Below are 24,259 nucleotides of genomic sequence, written 5' to 3' on the forward strand. Positions count from 1 at the left end.
AACAGAAGATCAATCTCTGTACTACTTTATGCAGATGGCAGTATTGTTGGCTAGGACCCCAAACAGGCAAAAAAATTATGGATTAGGTTTATTTATTTATGAGAAATCCAAGTCTTTCAGCAACCAGTGTTAATCATACGTGATGAGATGTGGCCAAGAAAGGACCAAACCAAGGATATACCACATTAATGGCACTAGATGGAGCACTGTTCTCTCCTTTAAATGTGTAGGGCTCATTTTTAATAACAATTTAGCATGGGATAGTGAAATTAAGATTAGAAATCAGAAGTTTATTAGAGCAATTGAAACAGCTTATAGATTTCCGGCTAAAATGAGACAAAAACGTCTCACCCAGACACTGAGGTTGTATAAAACTAAATGTACTTTATGGGGCGGGGTTAGAGTGGACCTCTGACTTCTGTGAAATTCAGAAGACTAAAAAACAAATTTTTAAGGGGCTTATTGGCCATCCCAAATACATGCGGAGTGTGTGTCCAGAGGAGCTGGGGGCACCATACGAGGAGGATGTTTTAAAACGTAAACTTTGCTTCTCCGGATGGCAATATAGTGGATGCTATTTGAGCAAAAGTGAAGGAATGTGTTCCGTTAGACAAGGACCTTGCCATCCTGGGGTTAACTTTTTTCTTTTTTTTAATTTTTTTTAAAGTTTATTTCAATAATTCGGGTTTGTAGAATTTTTCTACTAACCTAGATTGAGTAAACTGATCATCTAAAGATATTGTAACAAAAAAAACATTTGAGGAAAATGTGCAGAGGGTTTGTTAGCTGGTAGTCTTATAAGTCAGTCTTGTCACATGCGGTTATTTCAACCCCTTGTGTCATCACAAGAAGTGTGGAGAAGTGTGGCTCACTGGTTAGAGCAGGCAGACCCTGAAGCAGAGGTCAGACCCGGGACCAGGGTTCGATTCCCGACGCGGCAGGGTGTTGAGCTCAAATGTCCACGGACTCGATAATTCTCGCTTCGGTGCCTGACCTAATCATGGGTTCACACTCTGCAACTCTGGGCATTAAGCTTGCTTAATCTCCACAACGGCCCCCCCGCGGCAGGATGCCTGGCTTTCACCTTGGGGATGCCCTGTAGGGGCTATCTCACAGGGAAAAACCAGGACGGGTTCCCAAGGCAAGCGCGGAGATACCCCTTCGGGGGTCGATTCTGGCGCTATATAAGAAATATAATAATAATAATCAAACCTTACCATAATTATACAAGGAGTACCCAAGCAAAGTTTTGCCTGACTCATTTCATGTTAAACCTGGTTAACCACCAGGCAACTGATAAGCCCAGTGGCTGGGTATTCCATGTTGTGGTAAAAATCACAACTCAAAGCTCATTGCACTTTATTTTATTTTGTAAACTTTATATATTCCCGAGAAAGATACTTTTTACCAATCCTTGGGGGGAGCCAACCTGAGACAGTGCCAGCCCCTGATCTTTTTACAGACGCTCCCTTCGCTGTATATTGATTTATCGATTGTGCCATTTATCCAAGCTGCTTTTAAGATTTGGAAAAGATCTGTCTGCAATTCAATGACGTAGACGGTTTTGAATATTTTAATTGTAACAAGTATGTTTTTAATCCAATTCTGTTGCTATAATGTGCCTTTTTATGTGTATTTTCTAATGGTGATCCCCATAATTTAATCAGCTGAGCAGCCTACAGAACATAGAGTGTAAGATATGCGATTTAGACCTTGTTATGAAACTAGCACATTGCACTTTATTCTGCCCTGCAAATTTATAAGGAGGCCGTATGAAGCGATTCGAAAAGTTAATTCCCTGAGCGTATTAAAAGTAATAATTGCTGCTGGTACTTATTTTTTTTTAAATGTACTAATCAAACTATACTGTATTGATTATCCAATAAATGTAGGCCACTACTAAGATCTGATGTTGTGCTTTTTAACATAGTTCATACTTGTTTATTACTCATTCTATCTTTTAAATGTGTATCAGTTTTCATTTCTGTTCAGAAGTGGAGATATATATATATATTCACACAGTCCAGGAGCCAAATTTAGGAAGCCACACGGAAAACCATTACGGGCACAAGTTTAATGCGACATGCAGGCGCTGGAAAGTACAGGCAGGCAGTTCAAAACAGTTAATAGCCAAACGCGTTTCAGAAGCATCACTCGCTTCCTTCCTCAGTGGCTGTGAGCAGTTTGAAGGAGTAATTGCACAAGTTAATTAAAAGCGACCTCCACCTGCCCCACCCACGAGCGTCACCAACCTGCTCCTCACACGAGCATGGCGGCGAACAGTACCCTGGGCGTTGAAGTCCATTGCTGCAGTTTATTCCAAATGGATGTGCTCACCTTCCATTGTTTGCAAAATATAAGCCTCAGTGGGCAGAAATGTCCTCTCTGCAATCTCCCTCGCTGGAGTAAGATGTCGCATTTTGTGTGAACACGAACACACACCTGGATAGTGTTAATTCTTTTTCCGCTCTCTTTACACTCAGCACTTCAGTGACCGGGAGAGGCGTCGGTAACGCTGGGCCATCCCGCGACCTTCAAACTGCTCACAGCCACTGAGGAAGGAAGCGAGTGATGCTTCTGAAACGCGTTTGGCTATTAACTGTTTTGAACTGCCTGCCTGTACTTTCCAGCGCCTGCATGTCGCATTAAACTTGTGCCCGTAATGGTTTTCCGTGTGGCTTCCTAAATTTGGCTCCTGGACTGTGTGAGTAAATAGCGGCTTGCCTGGTCGCGGGATGGCCCAGCGTTACCGACGCCTCTCCCGGTCACTGAAGTGCCGAGTGTAAAGAGAGCGGAAAAAGAGCATCAACACTATCCAGGTGTGTGTTCGTGTTCACACAAAATGCGACATCTTATTCCAGCGAGGGAGATTGCAGAGAGGACATTTCTGCCCACTGAGGCTTATATTTTGCAAACAATGGAAGGTGAGCACATCCATTTGGAATAAACTGCAGCGATGGACTTCAACGCCCAGGGTACTGTTCGCCGCCATGCTCGTGTGAGGAGCAGGTTGGTGACGCTCGTGGGCGGGGCAGGTGGAGGTCGCTTTTAATTAACTTGTGCAATTACTCCTTCAAACTGCTCACAGCCACTGAGGAAGGAAGCGAGTGATGCTTCTGAAACGCGTTTGGCTATTAACTGTTTTGAACTGCCTGCCTGTACTTTCCAGCGCCTGCATGTCGCATTAAACTTGTGCCCGTAATGGTTTTCCGTGTGGCTTCCTAAATTTGGCTCCTGGACTGTGTGAATATATATATATATATATATATATATATATATATATATATATATATATATATATATATATATATATATATATATATATATATACATATACACACACAAGATTTGGTACAGTAACGTGCTACTGTGGTTACATCTGTATTGTTTCGATTTTCATTGATTTTGATTCATAGAAGAAAGCATAATTAGATGCAAATGACTTACTGACCATAGAATGTTTTTTTTGTTTTTATTTTGTTTTTTACAATAGAAAACATTGACAGTAAAATTCTGAACAGAGCGGAGCACTTGTTCGACTAAGTGCCGGGCATAGAGCTATAAATCAGTCCTTCCGCAGCAAGAATGTCTCCTCTTTTACACCATCCTTGGTGACAATGCTAATTTTAAGGGCATCACCAGTGTACACGTCTCTCTCTGCAGCTGAAATGAAGACATCTTTAACAAGCTGTATGGCCCTGTCCAGAGTCAACTCCACACGCTCCACATTCTGCATATTCTTGTAACCGATCTAGAAATTGCCCAAAAAAAAGAAAAAAACGGGTTAAGGCTCTGAACACTTAAGAAATATTAACCTTTCTAATGGGTGATTTGTTTATTTCTGGGCCACATAAAATTAAATTCACATGGTGAGTGCAAGAATATAAACAGTTAACAATGTTTATGGACTGTAAAAACTTGCGCTGGAAACCTTACTGACACAGGTCATTGAAACAGTTTGCATATTGAATGAAGAAGCAGAGTTTCCATGCCCTAAACAGAGCGCCGATGCTGTTCTTGCCAGCTGTGTCACAGAGAACCACATAACAGAAAAGAATTAACTGGAAACTGAAATAAGAAATAAATGATCACTTGGTATATTCAATGTTACCGCATTCAGATGTATTAGGCACCAGGTTAAAAAATAACCCCAAAAAACTGTCTCCATTCTAAACCTTCTCCAGCCAAGAGCGAAAAGCTACATGTGTGGGTTGTCCGCATCATAGCGGAAAGCAGTGCTACCTGGTGCCAGTGGACTGTTTCAGATGCTTTCTTTCCACTAAGAAAGATTACAAGGCACGGTTTTCTTTTTAAGGATTACTTGAAAATGCTACCAAAATGTAACTACCTCCAAGTAATGTTTTAGAAAAACGCAACAACTTTATTTTACTCTTCAAAACGTATTTGTTACTGTGTACCTTCTAATTTTAGGTTTGAAGTTAAGGTTGCCCCTTACAAGTTCATCTTTTTAATAGGATTTTTTTTTTTATCATTAAGGTTAATGTGTCTGCATTCTCCTACACAACTCCAGATTCACTTCAGCCCCAAAGGCAGAATTATTTTGGAAGATTATCCCCAAATGCATATGTCGGCGGGATTCCTGCTGTAATAAGAATTACACCAAAATATGAATTGCACTACTGTTATGCACTAGTTCTCTATTTCGTGAAAGGCGAAGAATTCATTTACAAGTAGAGATCTTACCTGGTTGTCTAACAGTGGCTGAAGCATGGCACTTGCAGAGCCTCCAGCTTTGTATGCATCTCGTTGGTACGACCCAACAGGATCAAAACTGTACACTGCTCCTTTTCCTTCCAAAAGCAAACATAGCAAGTTAATTCAAAAACCTCAAATAAACCGGCCATTTAAAATTATGTGGCTCAATAGTAAAGTTACAGAAAGTGCGTGTGCACTCCGACTTGAACTAAATTACATTGGGAATGTGGTCTTAAGGTGCTACACATGTTGGAAGTTTGTACAATTAGAAAGTGAAACCATCTGAGCTCCTGAATACGTCTGCATCTCAGAGATGGGTAGCACTGCTCGACTATCAGACCCACACAGCCAAAAGCATCTATAAAAAGTGTGCACCCACTCATGGCTGAAACAGACCAAACAACATTAAAAGAATGGCTCGAAAAACTGCACTTATATACTGTGTTACCATCAACTCTATAGATCGACGTAATTCGGCATGTCAAAAAAGGTGAATAATGTTCACCCAGAGTGCAAATAAAGCAAGCCATTGGAAAAAACAATTCTCCAGCGACTTTCATCATAAACGGTCTCAGTCGGTAAGGTGTCCAGCACGTGACTGTGATATGGGTCGGCTGGGCTGAGACATAGCGGGACGTTTAATTACCACCACTTGCATTTAGCTTAACTGACAGTTGCACATTTTGTCATTATTTTCCGCCAAATGTATGCCTGTGTCTGTGCAAATGGCAAATCTGGCCCCATAAGTTACTGGGTGAAAGTGGAGGGGATAGATACATCAGTTCTGTCCACTGCAATAGCCAGTGTCGTGTTCAAGGTTTATGGCGACCGTTCTTGACGAACCACAGAGTTTCTATGGTACTATGAACTTTGCTTCTTTCCCTACCATATCACTTCTAGAGTCATGTCCAAGCCAAGGACACTCTTTGATGGAACTTTTAAACAGTTATGTAGTAATGAAGACTGTCATACATATGTTGTAACAAATCTGCAAAACATGAGTTAACTGCAGATGATGCTTCCCTTTCATAGGGATTAAGTTAAGATTCCACCACCAGAGGACAAAACATTTTTATCCGCATCGCTGCGGCGGTTATTTTTCCGCTGTGCTGCTTTTTTCTAAAAGCCGCGTTAGATGACGAGCTCAGCTCGTCATCCGCACACGACCACCGTGGCTGATGACGAGGGAAGGGGTTAAACAAAGAGAAGTATGTCTTCTTTAGTATTAATATCTTTCATTCATTTCCTTGAAAAAAAGATAATTCATTACCTTCTTCATCAAGTCCACCAATGATGTTATAGACATAGTATGGAAAGAAGCGTCTTGAGTAGAGGATAGTTGACAGCATTGCAGCGATGGCTCCACTTGTCATTGTCTTGTTATTTGAATGTTTATACATCTGAAATTATGATAGAAAAATAATTATGAAGCAAAATCGTCATCAAATAATTTAGCTCAAATGCAAGGTTTATTTACAAAGAAGTTAATCCTCATTTGAGAAAGGTGGTTATAAACACTACAATAAAAAAAATTACTAATGGTTTAAACCTCCCTTTTTAGCACTGCAAACAGAATAAATAGTGATAAAATCTGGAGTCAATCAGCTATTGCTCACACCTGGTTTGTAAAGCTTGTGTCCTGTAAAAAAAATTTTTTATGACATGTCCGTGATGTAAGTAGGACAAAATACAAATTATGATAAATTAGAAGCTCTATTGCACAATAAAAATATCAGTAGTCATCCTAATTATGATATTCATCATAGATCCTTCATATTACCAACGTGTGAATGGTAGCCAGGGCTGAAATAAATGCAGTACTATCTCAAAATCTAACAAGCATTGGCAAAGCCAATTGGTCTCTGCAATGCGAGAGCTATTGGCTATCACTGCCAAATGCGTTTCAAAACTGCATAGCTAGATAAGTGTTACTCAGGCAGATGCAGCACCCAAGGGCCAGCAGCTGATGCACCATTACTCCTTTGTGTAATCACGACATACCTGAACAAGGCATCCCTAATTACATTTACCATTTGATAGAGAGCATAACACATTATGAAATGTGTCAATTCCCTTTAACGAGTGCTGCTAAAATTACTTCGTAAAATCATGATACTTATTTTGTTAATCTCTAAAGTACAGAAGGTACTCTCTGCCTTAGTGAAATTCATATGTGTGGTTTGCATGTTACACACACTTGCCTGCTGGCAGGCACTCAACCCACTGAGCTATCTGATTGGCTAGAAGTATCACAGCTAACAATTATCAAAAAGTCGATGTGTTAATTCAGGAATCCTATAATAAAACTTTTCCCTCTTCCTACTACAAGGTGTTTTGTGAGTCACTGTTGTATCCATCATGGTTTGACAAACATGGTATAACCATATCTCCTTAACAGTCCGTGAATTGGACTTACAACGACCACCTAGAGGTCAAGGCATTGCAAGAAAGTGATAAGCCAGCTCATTAGTGTAGTATTCTCAGTTAGAGTGTTCTTGTGGAATTGTTATTGTACCTTTGCTAGCCAGCATTCTGTATGTGGTGGTTGGGCAGAGGAAAGCTGGACTTGGATGAAGGTGGATGTATAAGCTGTATCTGGAATAAACCTCCTACTTTGAAATGGATTCTACATGTTTATTTACTACAATTAGGCCACTGTACTGCTATCACTGGGTCACGTGGCCGGATCCTGACCGGGCTAACTCGGCATTTGGATGTTGGGAGGTTGGTAAAATTAATCCAATTAATTTGTGTAAAAATAAAGTGTTCTTGCAGGACTTGGATATGTCAGCCTTAGAGTGTTATGCAATAGTATTGCATTTTTTTTTACCACTGTTATTATGGTTCGCATGGGGCTTAGAGACCACGCATGTGCAAAGTGCAAAATCTGAGTAATGTGAATTTACTTGGGTGCTGGCATCAACATTTACCAAACCTCCATCTCAAAGGTGGGGTGCAGTCTGTTGAAAATACCTTGGTTTATAATATTTAGCAATAAGCCTTTCACTGATCATTTGATTTTAACCTGTAATTCTGCAACATAACGAACCATGTGCTTATGTACTGTGGGCTGTATTTTAAACTACAAAACGCTTACTATACAGATGCACTCCGGCGCCTAGGAGTGCATTTGGTGGCATGAGATGCTTTACAATGCCCATCCAGTGAATTGAATCGAGCCCTTCCTGCAGCCTGTTTTATTACTAACCAGCGAGCCTGTTATGATGTGTTCCTGTTTTTTGTAACTATCTCAGGTGCGGTGATGGCATGTGTTTTACTGTCATATGTCCGTTTTGGGGCAATTTCTCAGCACCCAGCATAACAGCACTGGGCGTCCTTCAGCACTGTGACAAAACAGGTCACCAGTACAGGATAAGTAGGACTCAATTACCAGGTTGCTTTATATAAAGACCAATGTTTAACTCATTTTGTAATTGCTGTAGGTTTATTAACTATACCCATATTAAAACATCCGTGCCGAATCAATTTCTCAGAAACTGGTGCCAAAGTCAATGAACACAAGATGACTACAGAGTCTTACACAAACGGATTTGAATGTGAATTAACTGAGCAGCCTACTTATAATTGATTTAGTCTTAAGACTGGTGCTTCAGTGACACAGAAATGATATTACCTTATCAAGGCAAACTGGCAAATGTGTCGTTGGGGAATAATAAAAATAGGAAGACCTATTAGTGAGAAGCTGGCGGCAGATCTTAAGAGGGGCTTATTGTGGTAACCAGTGTTTTGCATACCAGTCGAGAGTCTCAAAGAGCTACTGTATGGATGTAACCAAACCACCTCAGAAGGAGCATTAGGACATTTACTCCAGTTCTGAGCTGGTGGACAAAAGGTGAACCCTATTCATTTAATTGAAACACTATTTTGTATGAAATAATGCAGGATTTCAGACGTAAAGAACCCCGTATGAGGGAGGGAAGGAAGTATGGACTGCAATTTGCTTCATTGTCTTGGGTGGTTGAACAGCTTACCTAGAAAGTAAGAGAACAGTATGAAAGAACCAGGTAATTCATGCTGTAATGAAGACTTGCCAATAAATTCAGCTGAGACAAAATAGTAAATTTTTTAAAAACATTTGACCTTCAATCTTTATACATGCAAGCAGTCAGCTCCACGCCTGTGGATGTCACAATATTTTAGAAAAATACAACATGATTATTGTGCCCCTTACGATGCTTGTGCAAAAAAATGATTATGGTGGATTGGAAATGGTCTACATCCATTCGAACACTTCGTATTTGTTTTCTTTGGTTTAATTTAGAACTCATGGTTTACATGGCATGGCCTTTAACCCCTTCGATGCTGATGACGGCCCCCAGCTGTCATGCACTACGGTGGGCGTGTGCTGATGACAGCTGGGGGGTGTCATAAACCCGCCCACTCGCGATTCTGCCGCACAGGCGCAGAATCGCGTTCAAGGGGTTAAGAAAACAGGAAACGAATGAGAACAGCCAGTCAAGTAAATTCAAATAAAAAAGTACATTTTAAAAACCAGCAGGAATGTGTGGGGTGGGGGCGACGGAAAGGAGGAAGAGGAACCAAAATAATGCAGATTTAGACCTGCTTTTTAAACACAATTTAATTGAACGTTATGTCCCTATCCTTTTCAAGTTTTGCCATCCACCAGTCAATTATTGTGAAAAGTAAGACAGTGAATAGAAGACTGCAGTATTATGAAGAGTACTAGCTCCACGTCCAATAGATAAAACAGCAAATATTTTTTTTTAGGTGTGCAATTGTACATGTATTCAGCATAGTGCAGCGGAGAACAGACTGTTCGAATACAAAGAGACAAAATATAGTTGAAGGAACAGTAAAAGAAAGTACAAGAGACTCCATATATTGTTAGAGAAAAGATGAGTGAGTGGTGCACCTAGATGGGCAGCCGTGGCAATTAAATCTGAGACTGTTACTACACTTGGTTTTAACTGCCTCCTTTTATATAGACTGTTTTGTACTGCAACATTTATATAGCACTATGAATATGTGGGCACCGAAGAGCTTGCCTACATGGATAGCATGATGATACATGTGGAGTGTGGAGAGAGAGCGATATGCCCAGTTTATGGTTTTCACTAGGCTAGCAACTTTGAACAGCTCTGCAGGCCTCTTTATGGTAATTCCTAGTATCACAGTTCAACTAGCTAATTACTGCACTGGGATGTCCATTCTGAGATATTATATTTAAACTTTATCGTCCTAAGCAGACACAGGTTGATGGAAGACATGGCGGAGAGATCTGCTAGGAACAACGTTGGTAATATTATCCCAGTTGTCGTTGTGAGATACCTGGTTACCGTCAAACTTTTAGAATGACTAATGACAAAATAGGTATTTTCAAATTATTTTAACATAAAGGTCAAATCCCATATTTAGCCAACATCCTGCAACGTACTGTAGGAAACATGGAGAAATTAGAAAGTTTCTACAAATTCTTTCCTGAGTTCTGCAATCTCAACACTCTAGTTCTTCATTGGAAATGCACCAGGGTGCTTTCTCAGCGGAAGACAGTAATAATTTAATATGGAGGCTAAAGGGAGGAAGCTCTGATTTTTGCCTACATTAATTTAACCTTGCAACTGCTAACAATAAATTGCTGAGACTAAATTTAAAAGTTTTGATAGCTTCGGAGTCAGTCCAATGAAACCATCTATGGTAAAGAATGAAAAGGCAATCTGAAGAAACTTTAGACTCCGGATTCTTGAAACCACATTTTTGTTCCCAAACGAAGAACTTACTTGGCGTAACTACTTTAATATTACCATAAGATGATGGAGAACTCTGCCCAGTGCGAAGTGAGACCAGAGCTTTAAGATGTAATAAAAGATCTGGAAACAAATAGGAATCAGACTCTGAAATGAAGGGGCCACCAATAACAGCAGCACAGTGAACCTTGACTTTTACACTTCATGAGCTGCTTGCAACTCGTATGTAGTATCCTACCTTCCTGAGCAATTTTTAGAAATGCGGTATATGCTTCTCTAAAAATCAGCACTTATTCTGAGAGTTACGCTTCTCAAAAACTAACATTTAATGCCCTTGTTAATCCTGGGTGAATCACTGCAGACTCATCTGTCTTTGGCAATGGCCATCTACACCTGCTTACTGGCTTGAAAAAGCAAGTTGTTAAAATAACAAACATCTGTCCTCAAAGTCATCAAAAATCCTTCATCGAGAGCTGGGAAGAAATTCAGGGAGACTGGTGATGTGCAGCATGAAGAAGCTAGCTATGTTGCCAGGGCCACCTTTGAGGCTCTCTACCTCACCCAAAAAAGCAGCCACTGAAAAGGGATTCAAGGTGATCATTTAATACAATTATCTTAAAGCACAGATGTCTTTTTCAAATGTATTTTCTCATTCAGCCAGAAATTTGTATAGACAATGTCTCGCTTCCGATCATGAAGGTACAACTGTCCCAATATTAACTAGTAAAAATCCTCGATTTCCTAAAAAAAGACAGGACTATGAGGAGCCTTGCCAAGAGGACATATGCAGCCCGAGCTTCAATGAAAGAAGCAAACTGAAGTAATGCTAAACATTATGTTGGATTAGTGAGCATCAAGCTAAGGGCTTTTCTCCTTTGACTTTTGAATCCGGGTGCTGGGATCTCTGCCGGGTTGTTCTCTATTAGGATGCAAATCACAGGGGTGGCGGAGAAGCCAAAAGCTAAGTCTGAACAACCATCTACGAACTCTAGCAAAATCATACTACCTTTACATGTGGTAATGTGCAAGTCAATTAAACTCTGTTATCTGCTTTTAAAGTTTTAAATGGAAGGAAACCGCAGTGTTCAAGCAAAGGATATACAGGTTAGCAGGCAGGCAAAAGTCAAATATCCCAATCTCCAGATGTCCACTAGAAGGGAGGAAATGGGAGTTTCACAGAGCCCTAATGAGAGCAGCTGCACCTGTTTAGAAAGTGACAGAATTTCTCACATTATTGAAACAAACTGTAGCAAGGTCTGCTAATTCTAGCATAAAGGATCTCTACATACCGATACAGCGGCAAAGTATTCATAAGGGTTTGCCGGCAAGGGCTTTAAGATGAAAAATTGAAGGATCACATCTGCGAAGTAGGAGGTATCAACTGAGGATTTTGATGCACTGATGCAGTGCGTGTATCTGTGGAAAAGGTTGATGTTCCTCTTTCTCCATCCTCAAATGACTATTATACAGACAGGTGAATTTCTTTGTTGGAAATGTCAAGGATAGAAATAAGGAGATGTTTGAACAAATCCAGGTTAGAACAAGAAACAGGCTCCTGAAGTTGACACTTTTGATAAGCATTGTGTTATGACAGGGTTTCCCTGTTTTCCTCAGAACATGGTCAAGTAATTTAATCATTTAAAAAAATTATCTTGTTGGACTTGCTATGAATAAGATCAATTTAAAATGTGGAAAGCGGTCTACAGTAGGGATACTCTCCAGTGTTATGAATAAGCAGCACATGTGATACAGTCCACTAAGTGTGAACCTAATGCTGTATCAAACAATTATTGAAACAATACTAATCAGAAGTAAACAACGGTGCTCCACAAACTACGTAAAGGTGCAGCGACGCAGTGCTTATGAAAAGGTGAATACTAAAATCAAGTAGGCAAAAAGTCAGGTACAAATTGAATCAAAGCATTTTGGTGTATATAATAAACCCATAAGAACAGATCGAGTCACTCTTTACTTAGAATGCCAAATCCAGGTCTTTTAAACACGAATTCTGATGGCATTTCGACCTGTAAATAATCTGGGTCATTATCAGGGCCAAAAAGATGGATACAGCCTCTTGGGCGTTCTGATTGCAGACAACTGATTGATTAAATCTCAAAGATATAAATTGATGGGTGTCATGAGAAGTGTGGCTCAGGGGTTAGAGGCGGCAGACCTGGAGCTTGAGTTCGGCCCTGGACCAGGGTTCAATTCCCCGCCTCGGCGGGTCTTGGGCTCAAAAATTCCACGGACTCGTTAATTCTCGCTCCGGTGCCTTCTCGACTCACGAGTTCACACTCTGCGACTCTGGGCAATAGCTTGCTTAATCTCCACAACGGCCCCTCGCGGTGGGATGCCTGGCTTTCACCTTGTGGACACCCTGCCAGGGTTATCTCACAGGGGAATACCAGGACGGGTTCCCTAAGCAAGCGCGGAGATGCCCCAGGGTAAGTCGTGCGCTATATAAGTTTCATTCATTTCATTTCACTAGAGGCTACATAATTAATGGAGAGAACACAATGAATACATCAGTATTTTACAATTAACAGAGGAAAAAAGTGGTAATTAGTTCTACTTTTCACAAAAGGGGTGCGCTATCTGGGTAATAATCCACAACAGCTGTGCGCTTGTGTTTGAAAGGATAGAGGAGTTATGAAAAACTGAGGTAATTACCCCTAGTTCGGTAGATGCAAAATACAAAAGTATATCGGCAGGGGTGGACGGGTTCAGAAAGGATGGAAGGATGAACAGAAAAACAGGATATGATGAGCTTCAGCAGAAGATAAAAAAAAGAACTTGGGGCTTTGTAAAGGTCAGAAATGTGTTAGGCCATTTTAATATCAAAGAAAAACCAAAGGTGGTGATGGACGGAGCGCTGACAATACAAACACTCAACCCCAGTCAACTGATCTGGGTTTAATCCATCACCGTTGACTGGGGGTGAGTGCTTGTATTGTCAACGCTCCGTCCATCATTTCCTTTGGCTTTTCTTTGTTCGCCATAAGTTGGCAGGGTATGCTCAGACGTGAGTCCCTTGCTCACTTTGCCACTGGATTCAAGCAAGCCGGGCTGAAAAAGGCTGAAATGCCAGAAACCGGTCCTCAGTAGCTTGTTTCTGGTCCAGGGAAGGCTTGGCTTGGCAGTTCGGGCTGGACTGTTCCCATGAGGCACAGGGTCAGACTGATTTGCATACGGCCATGTCTGAACTGGGGTGGCAGAGTGGGCTAAAGAACGGTGATGGATTAAACCCAGATCAGTTGACTGGGGGTGAGTGCTTGTATTGTCAACGCTCCGTCGATCATTTCCTTTGGTTTTTCCATTTTAATATCAAGCAAAGTTCCACTGCAGGTATTTTGGTTCTCAAACACCATCGCACTGCAACCCTCCCAGCATATCTGAAAAATGTGTAATCCTGGAGAGTTATCACTCAGTGCCTCAAGGTCCACGGTAGAAGTCCTGAGTTTTTTTATTTTTTTTAAGTCCTGACTAAAAATAAATGAAAGTGGGTAGAGGAGCGATTATTCGGGGAGATCTAAGAGAAATTTTACATTAGTTAATTTTCTAGCATTATCCAGCTATCAACAAATTAAGCAAGTTGCCCCGTTTTGTGGCCTTGTCCTGGATATGAGGCATTAGGTAAATGATGCAATACAATCCATCTGTCTTGAATTAACTGCTTTATACTCCGGCCTCTTAAAGTCTACCATATGATCTAAATCGGAAGCAATTTAAATGTTGCATTAGACCCACTTTATAGATCATCGGGAAGGGGCACAAACACATATGTGGTAATGTCCAGAGTTAAGTCTCACAGCTCTATTCCATATGCCTCAAGCTGCCCTCGATAACGGGCTGAACAAGCCAGAAGAAGTCTGTGGTTGCATGGGTTCCCCTAACGAGGCCAGGTGGCATGGCAATTTATTTCGAGCTTCCTTTTAGTGGTGAGGCTAAAACGGATATGTAAATACAAAGTAGGTGTCACTAGCGGGACTGTCAAAACAAAACCAAGAGAACAAATGCAATGCTGACCAAAGCAACTACCTGTGGCTCAGGACAAAGCAAGAATTGGATTCATTATAATTGTGTTTCTTCTGTGCGAGTATCACCATGAAAGATGTAAACTTGGTGGACGCCCTGCAGGAACCTACTTGCAAATATACATACTGTGGCAGTTAATTAGTCTTGAAGCAAATATTTCCTATTTCATCGGAAGCACGGAGTAAGGCTTCTTGGAACAGAACACCCTTGTTTATGCATGCTGGTATTAAAGGATGGATACATTTGCACGAGGTGGAAAACTCTGTGGATCACAGTGGAGCCTTTGTAAAACAGTACTGCCAAATTATCGGGGACTTGGATGAAATATTTTTGTGTGATGCTAATACGGAATATACAAATGCAGACACAAGGTACAACTCCTAAATGGTTTGTATTCTCAACTGAATCAAGCTGCAAGCGATGCTGTGATAAAATAGTTCAATAGTCCGTATTTAAAAAAAAGATCTTATCAATCACGGGCTTAATTAACATTTGTAATCACCAGCTGCACAAGAAGGGATATATTAAGAGAGGGACAAAGCTGATCCATTTTCTGTCTGACAAGGTAAGCAGATGTAAGAAAAGAATCTTAGAGGTATTTCAGCCACTTACAAAATCCGTAACAAAAGTGACCCTAAATTAATTAAATCAATTGAGTCTGGAGTATCTTGGCTTTTATACAGCAGTAACTACAGGTTATCTAGAATATGCTGAAATCGACAGATTAAATTTGATCCCACCAACTAAAGATAAAGTGATGTGTGAAGTCATCTTCCCTGTGACAGGGAAAGGACAGGTTAGAAAGGACAAGCATTAGAAATGCAATAGGTCTTGCAGCATTAGAGTTAGTGCTTTTAGAATTGTTTATGGGTTTTTTTGTAAATCTTTAGCATGAGGTTGAGGGTGAGTGAGGGTGAGTGAGGGTGAGGGGTTGAGGGTGAGTGAGGGTGAGGGTGAGTTGTTGAGGGTGAGTTGTTGAGGGTGAGGTGTTGAGGGTGAGGTGTTGAGGGTGAGTTGTTGAGGGTGAGTTGTTGAGGGTGAGGTGTTGAGGGTGAGGTGTTGAGGGTGAGGTGTTGAGGGTGAGGGGGTGAGGTGTTGAGGGTGAGGGGGTGAGGTGTTGAGGGTGAGGGGGTGAGGTGTTGAGGGTGAGGGGGTGAGGTGTTGAGGGTGAGGTGTTGAGGGTGAGGTGTTGAGGGTGAGGTGTTGAGGGTGAGGTGTTGAGGGTGAGGTGTTGAGGGTGAGGTGTTGAGGGTGAGGTGTTGAGGGTGAGGTGTTGAGGGTGAGGTGTTGAGGGTGAGGTGTTGAGGGTGAGGTGTTGAGGGTGAGGTGTTGAGGGTGAGGTGTTGAGGGTGAGGTGTTGAGGGTGAGGTGTTGAGGGTGAGGTGTTGAGGGTGAGGTGTTGAGGGTGAGGTGTTGAGGGTGAGGTGTTGAGGGTGAGGTGTTGAGGGTGAGGTGTTGAGGGTGAGGTGTTGAGGGTGAGGTGTTGAGGGTGAGGTGTTGAGGGTGAGGTGTTGAGGGTGAGGTGTTGAGGGTGAGGTGTTGAGGGTGAGGTGTTGAGGGTGAGGTGTTGAGGGTGAGGTGTTGAGGGTGAGGTGTTGAGGGTGAGGTGTTGAGGGTGAGGTGTTGAGGGTGAGGTGTTGAGGGTGAGGTGTTGAGGGTGAGGTGTTGAGGGTGAGGTGTTGAGGGTGAGGTGTTGAGGGTGAGGTGTTGAGGGTGAGGTGTTGAGGGTGAGGTGTTGAGGGTGAGGTGTTGAGGGTGAGGTGTTGAGGGTGAGGTGTTGAGGGTGAGGTGTTGAGGGTGAGGTGTTGAGGGTGAGGTGTTGAGGGTGAGGTGTTGAGGGTGAGGTGTTGAGGGTGAGGTGTTGAGGGTGAGGTGTTGAGGGTGAGGTGTTGAGGGTGAGGTGTTGAGGGTGAGGTGTTGAGGGTGAGGTGTTGAGGGTGAGGTGTTGAGGGTGAGGTGTTGAGGGTGAGGTGTTGAGGGTGAGGTGTTGAGGGTGAGGTGTTGAGGGTGAGGTGTTGAGGGTGAGGTGTTGAGGGTGAGGTGTTGAGGGTGAGGTGTTGAGGGTGAGGTGTTGAGGGTGAGGTGTTGAGGGTGAGGTGTTGAGGGTGAGGTGTTGAGGGTGAGGTGTTGAGGGTGAGGTGTTGAGGGTGAGGTGTTGAGGGTGAGGTGTTGAGGGTGAGGTGTTGAGGGTGAGGTGTTGAGGGTGAGGTGTTGAGGGTGAGGTGTTGAGGGTGAGGTGTTGAGGGTGAGGTGTTGAGGGTGAGGTGTTGAGGGTGAGGTGTTGAGGGTGAGGTGTTGAGGGTGAGGTGTTGAGGGTGAGGTGTTGAGGGTGAGGTGTTGAGGGTGAGGTGTTGAGGGTGAGGTGTTGAGGGTGAGGTGTTGAGGGTGAGGTGTTGAGGGTGAGGTGTTGAGGGTGAGGTGTTGAGGGTGAGGTGTTGAGGGTGAGGTGTTGAGGGTGAGGTGTTGAGGGTGAGGTGTTGAGGGTGAGGTGTTGAGGGTGAGGTGTTGAGGGTGAGGTGTTGAGGGTGAGGTGTTGAGGGTGAGGTGTTGAGGGTGAGGTGTTGAGGGTGAGGTGTTGAGGGTGAGGTGTTGAGGGTGAGGTGTTGAGGGTGAGGTGTTGAGGGTGAGGTGTTGAGGGTGAGGTGTTGAGGGTGAGGTGTTGAGGGTGAGGTGTTGAGGGTGAGGTGTTGAGGGTGAGGTGTTGAGGGTGAGGTGTTGAGGGTGAGGTGTTGAGGGTGAGGTGTTGAGGGTGAGGTGTTGAGGGTGAGGTGTTGAGGGTGAGGTGTTGAGGGTGAGGTGTTGAGGGTGAGGTGTTGAGGGTGAGGTGTTGAGGGTGAGGTGTTGAGGGTGAGGTGTTGAGGGTGAGGTGTTGAGGGTGAGGTGTTGAGGGTGAGGTGTTGAGGGTGAGGTGTTGAGGGTGAGGTGTTGAGGGTGAGGTGTTGAGGGTGAGGTGTTGAGGGTGAGGTGTTGAGGGTGAGGTGTTGAGGGTGAGGTGTTGAGGGTGAGGTGTTGAGGGTGAGGTGTTGAGGGTGAGGTGTTGAGGGTGAGGTGTTGAGGGTGAGGTGTTGAGGGTGAGGTGTTGAGGGTGAGGTGTTGAGGGTGAGGTGTTGAGGGTGAGGTGTTGAGGGTGAGGTGTTGAGGGTGAGGTGTTGAGGGTGAGGTGTTGAGGGTGAGGTGTTGAGGGTGAGGTGTTGAGGGTGAGGTGTTGAGGGTGAGGTGTTGAGGGTGAGGTGTTGAGGGTGAGGTGTTGAGGGTGAGGTGTTGAGGGTGAGGTGTTGAGGGTGAGGTGTTGAGGGTGAGGTGTTGAGGGTGAGGTGTTGAGGGTGAGGTGTTGAGGGTGAGGTGTTGAGGGTGAGGTGTTGAGGGTGAGGTGTTGAGGGTGAGGTGTTGAGGGTGAGGTGTTGAGGGTGAGGTGTTGAGGGTGAGGTGTTGAGGGTGAGGTGTTGAGGGTGAGGTGTTGAGGGTGAGGTGTTGAGGGTGAGGTGTTGAGGGTGAGGTGTTGAGGGTGAGGTGTTGAGGGTGAGGTGTTGAGGGTGAGGTGTTGAGGGTGAGGTGTTGAGGGTGAGGTGTTGAGGGTGAGGTGTTGAGGGTGAGGTGTTGAGGGTGAGGTGTTGAGGGTGAGGTGTTGAGGGTGAGGTGTTGAGGGTGAGGTGTTGAGGGTGAGGTGTTGAGGGTGAGGTGTTGAGGGTGAGGTGTTGAGGGTGAGGTGTTGAGGGTGAGGTGTTGAGGGTGAGGTGTTGAGGGTGAGGTGTTGAGGGTGAGGTGTTGAGGGTGAGGTGTTGAGGGTGAGGTGTTGAGGGTGAGGTGTTGAGGGTGAGGTGTTGAGGGTGAGGTGTTGAGGGTGAGGTGTTGAGGGTGAGGTGTTGAGGGTGAGGTGTTGAGGGTGAGGTGTTGAGGGTGAGGTGTTGAGGGTGAGGTGTTGAGGGTGAGGTGTTGAGGGTGAGGTGTTGAGGGTGAGGTGTTGAGGGTGAGGTGTTGAGGGTGAGGTGTTGAGGGTGAGGTGTTGAGGGTGAGGTGTTGAGGGTGAGGTGTTGAGGGTGAGGTGTTGAGGGTGAGGTGTTGAGGGTGAGGTGTTGAGGGTGAGGTGTTGAGGGTGAGGTGTTGAGGGTGAGGTGTTGAGGGTGAGGTGTTGAGGGTGAGGTGTTGAGGGTGAGGTGTTGAGGGTGAGGTGTTGAGGGTGAGGTGTTGAGGGTGAGGTGTTGAGGGTGAGGTGTTGAGGGTGAGGTGTTGAGGGTGAGGTGTTGAGGGTGAGGTGTTGAGGGTGAGGTGTTGAGGGTGAGGTGTTGAGGGTGAGGTGTTGAGGGTGAGGTGTTGAGGGTGAGGTGTTGAGGGTGAGGTGTTGAGGGTGAGGTGTTGAGGGTGAGGTGTTGAGGGTGAGGTGTTGAGGGTGAGGTGTTGAGGGTGAGGTGTTGAGGGTGAGGTGTTGAGGGTGAGGTGTTGAGGGTGAGGTGTTGAGGGTGAGGTGTTGAGGGTGAGGTGTTGAGGGTGAGGTGTTGAGGGTGAGGTGTTGAGGGTGAGGTGTTGAGGGTGAGGTGTTGAGGGTGAGGTGTTGAGGGTGAGGTGTTGAGGGTGAGGTGTTGAGGGTGAGGTGTTGAGGGTGAGGTGTTGAGGGTGAGGTGTTGAGGGTGAGGTGTTGAGGGTGAGGTGTTGAGGGTGAGGTGTTGAGGGTGAGGTGTTGAGGGTGAGGTGTTGAGGGTGAGGTGTTGAGGGTGAGGTGTTGAGGGTGAGGTGTTGAGGGTGAGGTGTTGAGGGTGAGGTGTTGAGGGTGAGGTGTTGAGGGTGAGGTGTTGAGGGTGAGGTGTTGAGGGTGAGGTGTTGAGGGTGAGGTGTTGAGGGTGAGGTGTTGAGGGTGAGGTGTTGAGGGTGAGGTGTTGAGGGTGAGGTGTTGAGGGTGAGGTGTTGAGGGTGAGGTGTTGAGGGTGAGGTGTTGAGGGTGAGGTGTTGAGGGTGAGGTGTTGAGGGTGAGGTGTTGAGGGTGAGGTGTTGAGGGTGAGGTGTTGAGGGTGAGGTGTTGAGGGTGAGGTGTTGAGGGTGAGGTGTTGAGGGTGAGGTGTTGAGGGTGAGGTGTTGAGGGTGAGGTGTTGAGGGTGAGGTGTTGAGGGTGAGGTGTTGAGGGTGAGGTGTTGAGGGTGAGGTGTTGAGGGTGAGGTGTTGAGGGTGAGGTGTTGAGGGTGAGGTGTTGAGGGTGAGGTGTTGAGGGTGAGGTGTTGAGGGTGAGGTGTTGAGGGTGAGGTGTTGAGGGTGAGGTGTTGAGGGTGAGGTGTTGAGGGTGAGGTGTTGAGGGTGAGGTGTTGAGGGTGAGGTGTTGAGGGTGAGGTGTTGAGGGTGAGGTGTTGAGGGTGAGGTGTTGAGGGTGAGGTGTTGAGGGTGAGGTGTTGAGGGTGAGGTGTTGAGGGTGAGGTGTTGAGGGTGAGGTGTTGAGGGTGAGGTGTTGAGGGTGAGGTGTTGAGGGTGAGGTGTTGAGGGTGAGGTGTTGAGGGTGAGGTGTTGAGGGTGAGGTGTTGAGGGTGAGGTGTTGAGGGTGAGGTGTTGAGGGTGAGGTGTTGAGGGTGAGGTGTTGAGGGTGAGGTGTTGAGGGTGAGGTGTTGAGGGTGAGGTGTTGAGGGTGAGGTGTTGAGGGTGAGGTGTTGAGGGTGAGGTGTTGAGGGTGAGGTGTTGAGGGTGAGGTGTTGAGGGTGAGGTGTTGAGGGTGAGGTGTTGAGGGTGAGGTGTTGAGGGTGAGGTGTTGAGGGTGAGGTGTTGAGGGTGAGGTGTTGAGGGTGAGGTGTTGAGGGTGAGGTGTTGAGGGTGAGGTGTTGAGGGTGAGGTGTTGAGGGTGAGGTGTTGAGGGTGAGGTGTTGAGGGTGAGGTGTTGAGGGTGAGGTGTTGAGGGTGAGGTGTTGAGGGTGAGGTGTTGAGGGTGAGGTGTTGAGGGTGAGGTGTTGAGGGTGAGGTGTTGAGGGTGAGGTGTTGAGGGTGAGGTGTTGAGGGTGAGGTGTTGAGGGTGAGGTGTTGAGGGTGAGTGAGGGTGAGGGTGAGTGAGGGTGAGGGTGAGGGTGAGTGAGGGGTTTTGGGTGAGTGAGGGGGAGTAGTTGAGGCTGAGTGAGGGTGAGTCAGAGTGAGGGTGAGTGAGGGGTTGAAGGTGAGGGGTTGAGGGTGAGTGAGGGTGAGGGGGTGAGGGGTTGAGGGTGAGTGAGGGTGAGTGAGGGTGAGGGGTTGAGGGTGAGTGAGAGTGAGGGTGAGTGAGGGTGAGTGAGGGTGAGTGAGGGTGAGTGAGGGTGAGTGAGGGTGAGTGAGGGTGAGTGAGGGTGAGTGAGGGTGAGTGAGGGTGAGTGAGGGTGAGTGAGGGTGAGTGAGGGTGAGTGAGGGTGAGTGAGGGTGAGTGAGGGTGAGTGAGGGTGAGTGAGGGTGAGTGAGGGTGAGTGAGGGTGAGTGAGGGTGAGTGAGGGGGAGTGAGGGGGAGTGAGGGGGAGTCAGAGTGAGGGTGAGTGAGGGTGAGGGGTTGAGGGTGAGTGAGGGTGAGTGAGGGTGAGTGAGGGTGAGTGAGGGGTTGAGGGTGAGTGAGGATGAGTGAGAGTGAGGGTGAGTGAGGGGTTGAGGGTGAGGGGTTGAGGGTGAGTGAGGGGTTGAGGGTGAGTGAGGGGTTGAGGGGGAGGGGTCGAGGGGGAGGGGTTGAGGGTGAGTGAGGGTGAGTGAGTGAGAGTGAGGGGTTGAGGGTGAGTGAGTGAGGGTGAGTGGGGGTGAGGGTTTGAGGGTGAGGGGTTGAGGGTGAGGGGTTGAGGGTGAGTGAGTGAGGGTGAGGGGTTGAGGGTGAGGGGTTGAGGGTGAGGGGTTGAGGGTGAGGGGTTGAGGGTGAGGGTGAGTGAGGGTGAGGGGTTGAGGGTGAGTGAGGGGTTGAGGGTGAGTGAGGGGTTGAGGGTGAGGGGTTGAGGGTGAGTGAGGTTTTGGTTCCCCAGTCCTGCCCTGACAATCAACACTTTACTTTGGGACAGAAGATCTGTTCGAAGTCTCCTCTGGGTGGGGTGATGAACAGCTGCTTGGCTACACAAAAACACACCCGAAAGAAGCAGTATTCAAATATTCCTGGAATTTCGCGATTCTGTAGCAAATACCAGGATAAATAAAACTGCCAAAATGCCAACATTTCCCAGAGAACCTCCTGATTACAGCAAAATGTAACTTTGTATTATGTGGGTAGACTTCAAAAGCCACACAAATTAAAAGAGCAGACTAACTTGCACAACAGCCGGTAACAGCATTTCACCCGAGCTTACATGCGTGAAGAGATATTTACAAACAAGGAGGCAGATCAAGAAAGAAGAGAAACACCTGACCTCTTCAAAAGAGCTGGACAAAGCAGAACTGATGGAACATAAAGAAATTACTGTGGAAATAGTAAAAGGCGCTTTAGGCGGAGATGTGCAAATTACAACGTTAAAATTATCAGAACTTGACCTCGTGTGAGTGTGTACCACGACAATCTGAGTAGGTCCAAAAATGTTTCTCCTACTAGGAAAATTCAGAAATTAGGATTTTGTCTACGATTAGCAAACTTTTTTTAATTTCTCAGAGTCCCATTGGCTACAGACAAAAATGTCCGAAAAATCAATGTTTTTCACACACGCCACAAACCAAAATTCTGCTTATGTTCGCTGGTGAACAATCTGCGGGTTTACAGGTAGGGTTAACATGCATCTTAAATTATTTTCTCTTACTCCAGGTGGCAGGAAAAAGTGCTCTTCGTAAGAGCCCCATGGAGGCCCGGTGACAGGTTTCTCCACCAGCACCACCACTGGCACCTCACTCTGCATCGGTCGGTTTTTGGCACCACTGTCCTGTGCATTGTTCAAAAGCTGCAGTTTGGAGCCCCAAGTGTCCACACTAAAATTGTGCTTCCACAACCAGGAAAGCGTTAACTGGGAAAACTAATGATAAAAGGGGACAGTAATAAATCGCAGTACCTTGCAAAACTGCGTCTCGATTCCAGGAAATGTACTAAGCAGCCAAGCGCTTTAGTTAGAGTTCCGAGATAAACCAGGCGCTAGAATCTACCAGTACAAATGCACTTGCAGGGAGGGGAGGAGGCGGCAATGTGGCAGGAGACTTTAGAAACCAACTCAGCCCTGTGCTTTACCTCATAGTAAAGCAAAAAGCAAATAGCAAAAAATGCGTGAGCAAACGCAGTTCAACCTCAAATCCGAACAAGAAAGGGTGGAGGGGGCAGGGGAGGAGGGGTCCGGGGAGGAGGGAAGGGCCAGAGGGACTTGATGGGAGTGGTGGGGAGGAGGGGGAGGGTATAGAGAGAGAGAGGAGGAGAGACAGGACAGGGGGAAGCAGCAGAGACACGGCGGGTAAAATAAACAAATAACACGGCGGGCAGGGGAGGGGGCGGAGAGGGGAGAGGAGAAATGCGACACGGAGGGAAGGGGAGGGGGCGGAGCGGGGAGGGGGCGGAGAGGGGAGAGGTGCGACACGGCGTTAGACGGAAGGAAGAGAGGGGAGGGGGAGGAGAAAGAGAAATGCGACACGGCGGGAGGGGGCGGAGCGGGGGAGAGGGTGTGTGTGTGTTGTTAGGAGACGGACGTGCACGCGCTTTTAAGGTCAATGCGCATGCGCATAAGCTCAATGCGCATGCGCATTGACCTTAAAAGTCACGGGCACTGCAAGGAATCGCCACGATTCCTTGCAGTGTGGATAAAGAGTGGATAACTCGCAATAGTCTCGCTTGCTCGATGCGCATCGACAGGCGAGACCTAAAAAACGTTATTTTGTTTTTTAAATCACCACATTTGTCTACTAATGCCCTGAAAAATAAATTGTTTAATTGGATGGGAGAAATAATTTTCAATTAATATTTAACTTCTTCTAGGGAATGAATTTTTTTTTAAAAAGAAATGTAATAGCGAGGTTAGGACTTTCAAGTTGGTGCTAACTTTCTTTGTGTATCCCAGGATGGAATTTGGGCAAATGGGAGTGGAATTCCCAGACCTTGATTTAACAGGTACAATGTTTAGGAAGTTTAGGAGGCGTATCTGCTCTCTTCTAATCCTACACTACAAGATTCTACACTACAAGAAAGTAGTGCATTGTGAAATATGAAGTTAGGCCCCTTAACTGTCCTTAGATAATAGTAATGACGTTAACAAGAGAAGAATCTCATTTTGCTGGAACTTATGGACTTATAAGTGCAACCCATCCTTTTCTCCTCTGTAGTCATATGCTGAGAGGCACTCCATTACCTTATACATCCACTAGGCTGCGACTTATTTTGGTCCAGCTCATGGAGCCAATAACAATATTTGCTCTTAAAGCCGACAGTCAACCTCCCCATTTTGAACATTGCTATCACCTCTGCAGTGATGTTCAGAGTCACTGTACTGATCTGTCTTCCAGAAGCTCAAGAGCCAACCCCTTTAAGAAATGTACAGCAACTGTGTGGTACCCTATGTCTTCCGGTTAACATTAGTATACCAATTTGCTTGCACAAGCTGAGAGATTTGAGGGAGATTTCCTGCAGACTCTAAGAAGTAATGTTATTAGATTTAACAACACACATAGTGCCAGTGGTTTGGTACTGGGCATTTCTGTAGTCAAGAGATAACTTTTCAAACAGTTCTGAACTGTACATCACAGACTACCCCAAGTTGATAACTTTAAAAGTGGTGTAACAGAAAGGAAAAAGTCAAAATGATGGTACCAAGACCACTGCATTTTGTGATTTTCAAATGCAAGCACTGTGTTCATTTTCAATGGCTAATGAATAATTAGCACTGCATACCAACAGAAAATATTGGTGGCTAGGA

The 24,259-nt window shown here is 45.4% G+C and overlaps 1 protein-coding gene across 1 annotated transcript in view; it reads right to left on the reverse strand.

The window, feature by feature from the left end:
• Positions 1–3,445: 3,445 nt before the first annotated feature.
• PSMB1 (proteasome 20S subunit beta 1) overlaps positions 3,446–24,259 on the reverse strand; it is a 77,335-nt gene continuing 56,521 nt past the window's right edge. The window contains exons 4-6 of the mRNA XM_086927137.1: positions 5,987–6,116; positions 4,705–4,811; positions 3,446–3,751 (exon numbers count right to left, since the gene is read on the reverse strand). Coding sequence (XP_086783263.1) covers positions 3,566–3,751; positions 4,705–4,811; positions 5,987–6,116 — 423 coding nt within the window. The 3' untranslated portion in view covers positions 3,446–3,565. The remainder of the gene's footprint in view (positions 3,752–4,704; positions 4,812–5,986; positions 6,117–24,259) is intronic.

Source organism: Lissotriton vulgaris, chromosome 6, assembly GCF_964263255.1.
Source record: "Lissotriton vulgaris chromosome 6, aLisVul1.2, whole genome shotgun sequence".
NCBI lineage: Eukaryota > Metazoa > Chordata > Amphibia > Caudata > Salamandridae > Lissotriton > Lissotriton vulgaris.